The sequence below is a fragment of the Haliotis asinina genome, chromosome 7, assembly GCF_037392515.1.
Source record: "Haliotis asinina isolate JCU_RB_2024 chromosome 7, JCU_Hal_asi_v2, whole genome shotgun sequence".
NCBI classification, from domain to species: Eukaryota; Metazoa; Mollusca; class Gastropoda; order Lepetellida; family Haliotidae; genus Haliotis; species Haliotis asinina.
In genome coordinates this window covers 57,545,468-57,557,708 of record NC_090286.1, presented here as the reverse complement: position 1 = coordinate 57,557,708, position 12,241 = coordinate 57,545,468, and the positions used below count along the sequence as shown (strand labels likewise).

At 41.5% G+C, this 12,241-nt stretch overlaps 1 protein-coding gene across 2 annotated transcripts in view; it reads right to left on the bottom strand.

Moving 5' to 3' along the window:
- The window catches only part of LOC137290950 (orexin receptor type 2-like), a 48,602-nt gene extending 43,787 nt beyond the window's left edge, over positions 1-4,815 (bottom strand). For both annotated transcript variants that reach the window (XM_067822172.1, XM_067822173.1), the window contains exon 1: positions 4,196-4,815. In XM_067822172.1, the coding sequence (XP_067678273.1) occupies positions 4,196-4,570 (375 nt within the window). In that variant the 5' untranslated portion in view covers positions 4,571-4,815. The remainder of the gene's footprint in view (positions 1-4,195) is intronic.
- Between the last annotated feature and the right edge of the window lie 7,426 nt (positions 4,816-12,241).

The following is a 12,241-nucleotide window of genomic DNA, read 5'->3' as shown; positions in this document are numbered from 1 at the left end:
CGTGTAATCACATCTCCACCACCCTCCACAACAAACCCAAACTGACCAAGACTGAATCTGGCCCCATCAGAATCAGCAAAATCTCCCTCCAAAGCACCAAGCAGGCATCGACACCATCCCCACTGTCTCTCCAACCAGGACCAAGCCAAATGTCGCAGCCTACCCCCCAAAAGGAGTGATCTACAAGATTAATTGTGAATGTGGTGACTCCTGTATATGTGAAACCTCACATCCCGTTGGTATTCGCACAAAACCTCAACAGTCAGAGCAGACTGCAAATCCGATCACCAACAGTTCTCTAATCATCAAATCAAGTTTGACAAGTTCGAAATTCTATCAACCAAGACTTCACAAAAAAGAAAGCTATCGGAAGCCATCGAAATCCGCCGCCAAAAAACAGTAATCAACAGAGACCAAGGATGCTACGTACCATCAACTTATAAAGACTTAATCCAACCAAACATTCTATAAACGCACTCAATCAGCTTGTTATCTCCCACTGGCCTCAATTACTTATGTAGCAGTTGTTACTCCATTATATAGTGTTGTTAATGCTAATCTGCTGATTGCCAAATCATACTAGGTATATGTACCTCTCATCATCTGATTGTAGTCACTGTTAGCTTGATAAAGAGGTAAACACCTACATCGAAAATGTCGTTCTACACTATTAATAGGAAGTTGCCATCCATTAAGTTCATTATCGTGATAAGCCATTTCTTCAAGATTGCTTTCTAAATAAATTTCTTTAATGATTTAAAGTTACCGTTATTTGTTTCACGATAACGTTAATGTGTGTGCATGTCACTGTATCCAACACAAAAGTAGGTACAGACACCTGCTATATTGCTGTAGTTTTATGTCGTAATGGAAGATACACAAATATTTACGTCACAGTAGTCGTGCATAAAAGTATACTATTCAGCAAAAGTGGGGTGACAGATTACCTATTGCAGTATGGAACAATTTGGTGTTATTTCACTTCTATATGGCATCTATATGTATTAGGCAAGATGCATACGTTCATCTTGCATACGACGTGATGTAAATCGTCCTGTAAACAGTGGATGGTGGTGGCCAACAGAAAGAGATGGAATTTCGGCGATTCGTTAGCCTGTCAGTGTAACATGTGTCACAACAAATCTACTGTCTGTGTTCCATATAAATTGAAAAAGTACCTCAGGCAGACCAGTGATTATGAACCTGAGGAAATCTAGACTTGCTTCATTTAAGGCTTTAGCATTGCATGGAGGGCTTGGCAGTAGGGAAAATAATGTGGTTCAGGCACTGTGGGACAGACTATGAATGTGTACAGTATCTGGATCCCAACAACTAGAAGTGAGGAGTTAAACATCAGTAGAGGATATATATTGTTGTTTGATTAACTGTATCAAGGATTGGGTGACCCTAAACGTTCTCAAGTTCAACACTGACAAGACTGAACTGCTAATTCTCTCTTCATAGTCAAGAAGGGGCAAACATGCTCTGCCCACCTTTGAAATTGGAATTTGCATCTTTGAACCAAACGAAAAAGTGGTCAATCTGGAATTTGACTATGACTCAACTATGAATGCAGTGTCCAATGTAAACAAACTATACAGACGTGAATATTTCAACATCCGAAACGTTGCCAAAATACGTCGATTTATAAATCTTAAGACCGTAACATCTCTTGTTAAGTGATGTGCTGTTTTCCATTCAGACTGATTACTGTAACGTTCTTCTCATTGGATTACCAACTGCAAGGAATTGATGGCAAAGATGCAGCAGTTTCAGAATTGTGCTACTAGACTAGTGACAAAAAACAAAGGAATGAATTTCTCTAATGTTGAAGAAACGTCATTAGTTGAATGAGGCTGACAAAATACCATATTAAGTGCTCCTGTTAACCTTCAAAGCAAGGACAGGTCTAGCACCAGTGTATCTCCAGGAACTCCTACAGCAGAACCAGCGCGTGAGGTCGCTAAGATCTACGGGACAAGGCACGCTGTGTGTTCCACACGCAAGGACGACTACGAGATCGATCCTTCGCCAGAGCAGCTCCACGACTCTGGAATGATCTGCCATTAAATCTGAGACTTGCAATTACCTTGGCCACTTTTAAAACCTATCTCCAAACCCACCTTTTCTCAAACACATATGGGTAGACCAAGCGGACATTGTTCATTCATGTGACACGCTTCCTCCCAAAGCGCGCTTAGAGCAGGTGCAGTCACTGGATTCTTGGGCTTTAGTTCTTAATTGATTTGTTGATTTCCCATGGAAAAGTGTTATTCCTGGTGCGACGTGGTCATCGACAGCCCATGTTGGTCGTAAGAGGTGATCTTATGAAACCTGATTTGTCTGGTTGGCACTCAATTCTAACACACTGCGACGCTAAACAACAGAACAACCAGCATGTCATATGCCTAATTGTCAAAGGCGATTGTTATCCTTTAAAACGACAATATTCATGACATCTTCCACTGCGTTGTCAGACCGAGATTCGACCATTAAAAGCCGTGATATAGTTGGACAATGTTTGATTCTCTGCGCATTCAATCATTCACTTTCAACTAGAAGTTAATCGTTGAAAGACGTAAGTAATGTCTCCCTGAAGGAACCAAGTCTCGGACACACATTACCATGGGAAACAGCACTGCCAGACCAACAGTGGGGCTACATTTTATCATTCCCATCAATCCTTGAACATGTTTCCCGCGTTGTACAAAGCGGCTATTCCTTTCTACTGCTCGTCATTGATTTCACGCTTTCTGTTTTGACGTGTTAAGTGTTTGGGGAATAAAGCATTTGTAGGTCATCTGTACAATGTTTCGTTTCATATTCATGAAGTAGGTCTGGTTTAACGTTACGATTATTCTCACTTTTAGGAGTCCCCAATGATAAAGGTACCTGAGTTATATCCTATACGCGTCTTGATCATCTGGAACTAAGGGAAGCATCAGGCAGCACATGGCTCTGAGTCAACCACATCATGACCGTTCTATTAGATTATACCTATACTTCACAACTCACAACTGAGAAAAAATATATTTGCATTCTTTTTGTTTGTAATCCCGAGGGAAATCCGTTACTTGTCGAGGCACTTTTATATGAAATTAGTCCTGATCCTTGCTTCGCTTGGCAAGATGAATCCCAAGGGAATTCCAATGACGACATATTCCCATTACCCAACATCTGTGAGTTGGAGCTTTACGTTATGAGGATTATCGAAATTGTTCCAGGTACAGAGGCTGTTTTTATGTTTAATATTTAATGCTTCCATCAATAACTGGTCACACAAAGAGTGCATATCTGAACTAACTACCTAAAGCATCAATTAAACAAAAGGGCATAAGACAATCGATAACATAATGTAATGTTTTCATCGCAGATAGTTTCCACTAAAGAAAGTAATTTGAATCGACGAAGATCACGACATCTCACCCAGCTGTCCTCGGGGACCCCGTGAGAGAAGATTAAGATGTTTTGACATTTGTGTGATGATAGTAGTGAAACTTATGCTTATGTTTCCCAGCAACAGCTTTTAAATAGGACACATGAACTTTGTCCGTGTAACAAAAGAGGCAGATTGCTTTTTAATTCAAAAATACGTACCACATATTTACCATTTCTGCATTAATGTGTAGAAAGGAGTGATTGAGATTTTGTTCAAATTTTAAGAAACTGCGAAATTTACTCATCATTCCAGCCTTTCTATACAACAGATATTGTTCGGTTCGAGAATTATTTTGTGACACAGGCGCTTGTTCATTTGGTGACTTTATTGCGTCTGGAACTGGATAATAATCATTATGACGTATTGAAATTAATTAATAAAAGTGTCAACATTTCCACAAACTTAGGTAATCCAAGCAAACCATTCCGACAGTGTCATGTGCATGTCGGTAAGAGTCACGGTCTGATAGAGGTAATACCAGGTGTTAAGGGAAAGGTGAGCGAAAAGGTGATTCCCACTGAATGGTTCAAACAAATCCTTGCTTAGGCTGTTGTTCAACGAAAAGATAGTTTATATGATGCTGGACGATGAACACGATATCATTCACGTTTCCTATTGCAGATGAGGGAAATATTATTAGCATGGGTGAATGAATCGGCCGTTTTAAATCCATACATTCGTAAAAATGTTACAACACATGAATTATACCCTTGAACGTGCAAATGTGAGAGTAGATAGAGACATATTTTCACTTACCTGGTAATACTCCACAATCCTACACATGGTGTCCCCTAGGAACCATGTCTCCCATACTGCCTGTATGTACGACGGGGGGAGACACAGTGTTATAACGAGGAAGTCTGCTGCCGCCAGGTTCACTAGGAACAGGTTAGTTGACGTCCTGAGTTGACGGTTTTTCCATACGGCAAAACACACGAGAAAGTTGCCTGTGAGCCCCAGTATGAACACAATTCCGTAGAGCGCCGTGAACACCCATTCGTGAGGCTTTGGCTCAATAAAGGAGTAGATGCCATGCAAGAGATCGTCGTCAGAAAAGTAGCATTGTTGGATGGTGCCGTTAACTTCGTAGAGATGCTTACAAGTGGCACGGCTCCAGTTGGCCGTAGACATGGTTCTATAGGTTCCCGATTCCTGCAAGTTTACGAGGCACTATTTGGCTTATCACAGCAGACATACAGTTCATAGGGGCAACCATCTCGGTAAATAGACGCAGTTAAATGTACAAACGAGAAAGCATGTACAGGTTGTCGGTCGGTTATAATGATGACTTGCTTCAGTGCATCCTTAACTCTCGGAAGACATATGTCAAGCACCGAGTCTGTCTTCATCACTTCTATACTATATATAGTCCGCGGACAGCGATAGTCCAGCACACACAAACAGATAGGTAATAGTCAATCCCATCAACAAAGACTTTTCCAAGCGCTGCAAACAGTTCACATCACTTCCAGATGTGCCCGGTCCGATATAACGCCGCTTATTGCTGGGACGTCGCCTACGTTCACCCCTCTTGTGATCTCACCGCCACAGGCAATCAGGAGCTGTGCCGCGGCGGCTCTCGACGCCAGCAGCGTGTGTACCGCGCGACGGTTTACAGGCGAAAGACAAGGTTAGAAAGCACATTGATGCTGACGTTATCCCAGGCTGCAACTGACCGTACAGTAACACACGCAGAATGCTGGATGCGAGTTCCCTTACACAGCCCGTCACGCCTACAATGAGCTAGATGCCAACATACCAAGGTAGAGGGGCAGGGGCGAGTGTATCAAGGAGTTGAATAGGAGTGTTTTGTTGATGTGCTAGGGTAGTGATGTGAAAGATAAACTATCAAGATGACAGGGAAAGGGTAGGGAAGGAGGAATATACATCTCAGGTAGATGCGGGTCCCTCTTTTGGGTTTGTTGTGTTAGGCAGTCGAGATATGATTTCTCTTGTCAGTGTGCGTTGTTCCTTAAAGAAAAGCGCTATGATGACAACAGAACAAATATTGAAATATTGAAATATCACATGAGGCTTGGTATTCGAGAGGGAGACTAGGGTAGTATTTTTAATGCATGTATAGATTACTGTGAAGTACCTTCAGTTTAAGAATGTTTTTTGTGCGCTCCCATCGGGCGGTTGTTCGATGCTGGGGTTTATCTGACTCACTGGCACGCGTGCATCGCGTGCATCGGTTTCAAACGTCGCTTTTTGATACCATTTTCGTTGTACGGGCATATCAAATACAAGTTAAAGTTTAAAATAAACAATATTTATTTTCTCGATATCCCTCCCTCCCTCTTCAAAGTTATATACCATGCGTTGTACATTTATTTAATATGTGTTGTGGTAGCCGAGAGGTTAAATCATTCATTCATCAAAGTGGATTCGCTTTCCCACATCGGCACAAGCTCCCGCTTTAGAAACCTGAAAAACGCTGTGCAACAAAACTCGCTTACTTTCACTATTATCGGAAGCGATAAGGAGTTTTCCTATACATATTGTTTTTATTTCTGTTAGTGCATCAGGGACATGGTGGTAATTTAAGGATGTATTCCCAGACAAAGTAGTCTCCACGGTCTGTTGAATATGTTGCTACATCCTGGTCAGCGCTGACTGCTATTGGCATTAGCACTGTAAAATCAATGAGGCAGTTAACAACGAGATGGTTGCATCGACGCGTACTACGATTATAAACAGCTACAGGAAATGCGACAAATGAATGGTGATATCGACAGTCTTGAAGCACTCGTTCTTAATGTAGACAGACAACATGGAATATTCAACTAATAGAGATATAGACTGGGCTAGTGTTTGTCTTGATATTGATAATGGGTTTACCATAAAATCCTTTATTCAATATAAGATCTTTGGCAATATACCCATCTAAGTGTATTGTGTTGATCATAAATGCATTTACGGAATTGACAATGTGTCATCGCAGTTTTTCGTAGTTAAATCAATGTTTGTTCATAAAGCTTATGGAGATTATTCTGTTCGTTATAAGGAAAAATCTTACATGTTGTACGCCAACAATCTCCCGAGGGTTGAGTACATAAATGAATTAGAGTATTTTGGTTTTCCTTCGGTAACAAGGGACGAGATCACCATTCTGTGGAGTGATTCAAACTGACAGCCATATAGCTGTGCAGTTGAAGGGGTATTTAGGATGCAGCGACAGCCTCATCCAGGAATTACTGGATGAGTGCAGCTGCATTGTCGGCAGCACGTGGAAAAACGCTAACTTGGCTGAGTTTATAGAAAGTGAGTGATGGAAGGAAACAAAAGGGGAGAAAATACAACCTCACGGGGGCTGATACTGCTGGTGACGGAACTGGTGTAGGGCATTCACAGTCCCTGGATACACAAAGCGATCTTAGCGGTAATTTAGACTATCGTCATCCAACAAAAGTATGGGAGGTACTTTCGTATTAGCGTTAAGATCTCTTTGCGAAAGAGGACCTACTAAGGCAAGTTGTCCTTTCGTCCAGTCAGAATGCATTCCTCGAGTCTGCCAGAAGCTATAATTCTGGGTTCGAATCTAACATTAGCCGTGCATGTTATTCCTGACAGGATATGATCACACCCCTGCTTGTGCCTTCATCCAAAGTGGTACTTGTCTCTGACGTGTGTCACATGGAATTTCCTCCACATCAGAGTGACAACTGAAATAATATTACATATTTCGTTTCAGCCAAATCCACACGTTCTAGTTACAACCAGAGCAGAATATGCGGTATCGGCATTTGTTTAAAACTAGAAAAACCAAGTCCACTTGAGATAAAAACGGAAAAAAGACAGGATCATTGAGATTCCTGACTCCTGGTTAACTAAATGCAACAGGCACAACGCATTGGTGTCTAGATCTGAATGGGAAAGACGCCTTCAAAATTCACTATCTGTCCAGACATCATTAAGGTGAACCTTTCTGACTCATCTATGTTGACGTTTATTCTTGTCAGCAATCAACAATACATATCTAAAGGCATGCTTGTGAGCTAATGCGTTTATGTAACATTGTATGCATGATGTCAGTATTCTGGAAGGATTTATCCGTTTAGATTTGCATAAATGCATTCGGTTTACACACCGGAATTAATTTGGTTGTATAAATGCACACAGTGTTGTTACACAAACGTTTTGTTTGGGATAAAATCTGGCTATAGAATCATGAGGGCAAGTGACCCGGTCTTCAAAGGAGCGATAGTTGTAAGTGAGTCAGTTCCGGTGAAACGGAAATCTATAATCTTGGGTTCGAATTCCTATTTGGTCTGTTTTGATGTTTTAGGATAGTCAACACTATAGCGGTCCTCGGGAATTTAACCAGCTTGGTAAACGTTATCACTTAGGGGTTTAATTTCCTGTCATTAAGCTGTCGTGATATAAGTGAGATGCCGCTCTGCGCTGAGTTGAACCAACCTTTCTTGTAGAAACCGGCACTTGAAGCTACACCGTGATGTGCACACATCACACTAATTACAGCAGTGAGTGAGTGAGTGATTGTGTGAGTGAGTGAGTGAGTGAGGAATCGAACCCTGTCTCTTAATCAACAAGCCGTCACCTTAAACATTTGTAATCCCTAACATATACCCTGTCACTGTCTCAAGTAGCTCATCATATACAATAGGAGACGTAGGATAACACAGGGACGGGTACATTGGAGTTTGGCCCAACATATCTCACATCACACTCCATAGTCTAGTGATTAATGCGTTTGCTCGTCACGCCCAAGACTCGAGTTCAATTCTTCACATGGGTACAATATGCGAAGTCCATAGCTGGTGTACCCCGCCGTCACATTGCGGGAATATTGCTTAAAGCGACGTACAACTAAACTCAAGTCATTCACTCAAATAACACTCCGGGTACACTGTCCGATGCTGCAGTAACACTAGCAGTCTGTCGTTGTACAGAAACGCCAATGCATGTATGTATTGATTGATAGAGGGAGCTGATTCTGACGCTTTAATCATTCTTTCAAATATACGAAAGCATGTCAGCTTAACTTGACAAGCTCAAATTGATGCCATACATGTTAATACTTGAACGATGTCATTGAAACTCCCCATCGTCATCCACGTGAAGTAGGGCTTGATGGATGCTGATGCAGTAACAATACTGATGAAGACAAAAGGCAGGAGGCTGGTTGGACGTTTGTTTCCTTAATGACATCGAACAAGTGGTCTGCCAGAGGGACAGGTTTGTTTTGAGGACGTAATGATGGTATGTCATATTCCGCCATCACATCAACTGTCGAAAACAAGAGATGCAGATCAAATCGCGGGTACTTTGAGTAAAGAATAAAAATCAATATCTGTAAGTCATTTTAATGCGGCTTGCTTACAAGAATAGCAATTTCCGGAGTTGTATTTCTACACACGTGTGCTTTAGAATACGAAAACATAATAATTCTTTTGTCATTTGAATTTATATTGTCTGCCGAAGAGTGGTCGAAGTTGTCCGAATGTTAAGAGGTATGTTCCCTTACTGAGTCAGGATATGGTGGTATTAGGTTGAATGATCAGCTTGTCCGATGTTGTTTCCATCGCCTGAGCAAATGTTTGTGTCAAGTCGGTCTACAGACCACGTTCAGCTGACGGGCCGTAATACTGCCAATATACTGGGAGAGTTCACTAGATGCAAACCATCTCCGAAGTTGTCAGAGACGTTCAGCACTTTAAATTTCTAGGACTTTTTTGGTTGAGTCCCATCCGGGATTCGAACCCGCACCCTCAGAGTCAGGCACCTAACCCGCTCAGCCATCTTTATGAATAACAGATAGGCACCAAGACCAGAGTGCCCAAGACGAAGTCTCGTTAATATCACCTCTTCTCTACGGTTGCCTCTGGATAATTTTGACTTCGTTAGAAAAGGCTCGATGCCATAGAGATGGCGTCCTTTTAAGGATGAGGACTATCTCTGTTGCCATTTGGCTGAATGCAGAACTTACTGGTGGTGCAGAATTCGGCAGGAGAGGGCAATATGGACTCATCTTAAGCTTGTTCCGATCCATCAAAAGCTAGAGCAGCTTTAGCCAATCTGTCAGCTTTCTGAGTGATAATAAATAAATTTATTTTGGGTTAAATACGGTAGAGCTTGCCTACTGAAGCGAAGGTGTTTTGCACGTGAGATTTGTGCTTGAGCCACATGACGAAGGCGATGTGGTGAGATTGAGCATGAGTTGAGTCATTCGAGGTCTCCGCACAACGCGGCGAGCAACTTTGTTAAATCGAGTGTATTGGAACTTGTTGAAGTTATGAAAGTTTCAGTATTGAATCATCAGTCCGTATGGATAATAATGGATTACAAGCCGTATGGTTCATGTGCGCAGTATTGCGATCTGTATTAGCAGTGAGGTACTGAGGTTCGGATGTAAGGAGGAGAGGTCTGACCTTAGATGATCTTACATCACATGGAACGACTTGGAGATGGGATCTGACCCAAAATCGAGGATGCAAGGAATTGGAGATATGTATTTTAGTTTTATATCTTGCATTTAAATACAAACAAACAAATAAGAATAACGAAGCAAGTATTGCATAAAAATCTGTAGCATACTTCATTATGTGTAAGCAGTTTTTTTCTGGTATTGAATTTGCTTATTTTTGCAGGTACAGGTTGAAGGTGCAGCCGAGATGGTACTATAATACCTTGTCGGCTCCTTGTTTACTCTGGGTTAATAAACATGCTCGCCTGTGGGCTGCGGTAGGCATTACCCATGCGAAGTATTTTGTTGTACATAAATAAATATTATGTTCGTTTGATCGAAGAGAATTAGAACATAACAAGCGGTATGGAACGATGCTGTGCTAAGTAAAGTAAATAAGTTGCAGAAATGAACATGTATAAAATACCCGACATATAATGTGTAAATCTGTGTACGTATTTGTCTGTCGGGAATGTTATAGTACATTCCTCACTCACTCACTCACTCAGTACATCAGTACAATCAGTACATTCGGTCGACACAGGTCATTTCAAAATTTACGTCAAATTATGAAACTCAAAGTGCAAATGAACATTAAACAGACTCGACCTTTCATACTACCGCGCTTATTATCAGATTACAATATGTTAGATTGGCAACGCTGCAATAACAGATTCTTTGTATTAAATAATATACTCCATTCTGCAAGAACAAGGGTTACTGAAAAGATAAAATGTTTGATTGACACAGAAAAAAATTTAGAGATGCTTTACTGCTGTGAAGGAACAGTTGAAGCAGCATTGGAAAGGACATAGAAGACAAAAAGTACAAGTAGAAGCAGACACAGGGTTTATTACATTATAGAACAAGAAAACTGATTACATTGTCCCCGTTTCACATCTAACAGAAATTTAATATTACGATCTTTCATGATCCTTCCTTTCATCCCCAGGAGATGCTCTTATGTTTAAAGAGGAAGTTTCTTTCCTGTGACGTGTAAAAATGTTTGAGTTGCAAGGTCCTCTTGAGACCGCTCCTCAAGCTTATACACAATATATGCTATTTTGTCTTTAAGCACAGCCATTCCAGATATGCAGCGACACATGTTTTGCGCTGGTTTACACGGATACATATCTAAACGCCAACATGTAACTGACGTCAGATAGGCAGGCACGGCATTATTATTATTGTAGAGTATTTATATAACGCACATATCCATGCAACGATTGCTTGCTCAAAGCGGTGGAATATGTTTCGCTCGATCATTGGATGTCAATCTCAGCGTCACATCGTATTGTCAGCCTCAACTCCCTGGCGAGTATACAAACTCTTACTGCCACTAGGCGCACCGACTTTATTGTGGCTCTCTCATTCTAACGAGGTACCAATTTCACAACTGGGTGGACTGGAACACATCATCACATTACTTTGTACAAGTTTGCTGTACGTTGCTGTACCTGGAACTAGGTGTTTGCACGTATTCATGTGGCCACCATCTGGTCGTCTACAAACGGATTCGTGGGTTCTTTTAAGTGCACAGGGTTGTGTACAGCACAGTTGTGTACTGCACAGTTGTGTACTAGGGGGTGTGACTACACGGAAAGAGTCTGCACACAAAGTTGACTCGAAGGATTTTACACCCGGTCACAGATGGCCTCGATCCTGTAGTCTCACACATACATTCGTTATATCGAAGTCCATTAACTGGATAAGACTATGTGATACAATGTCGATGTGGGTCAGACAGACTTTACACGTGTTACCTCTACCTCTGTTCCCTTGTCTTGGAGTCAACAAGTTCTGTGCCCGAACTGGTTCCCATCAGACTCTGCTTGGCGTAAGAGACGACCAACTGGATGCCAGGGTGAACTAGCAGGTCAACAAACAGGGAACAGATGGCAGTGTGGGTCAGTGACTCACTGCTCTGTAGTCATATAACTTGGAGATTGACGAGAGCGGTGCTAAAAAACTGACCGATAATGAAATTTCACTCGATTTCATTGTCGGGGTTGTATTAGTGTTTCTGGTCATCAGCTTTAAAACCACCTGAGGTTTTGTAATGGCGTTCGAGTAAGTGAGCGAGTTGGGCGTTTATAGCCTCACACCGCTTGGACAGAAGTTCAGTTATACCAGACTTTGTCACAGTAAGGTCTGTGAGAGGAGTGAAGACGTTCTCAAACGTGAACATATTTAAAAAAATAGAAAATAAACGAAAATGAAAGAGCAAAGGATTTTGGACTGACAGACGATATAGAAGCAGGTGACTACACATTGGAAGACATGATTGAGAAAATTGAGACTTGATTTACATGAGCAGAGCGGAGTAGTAATAATTAACTGAACGCCTGAACAGCATGAGTCGAAGAACCCTTTAT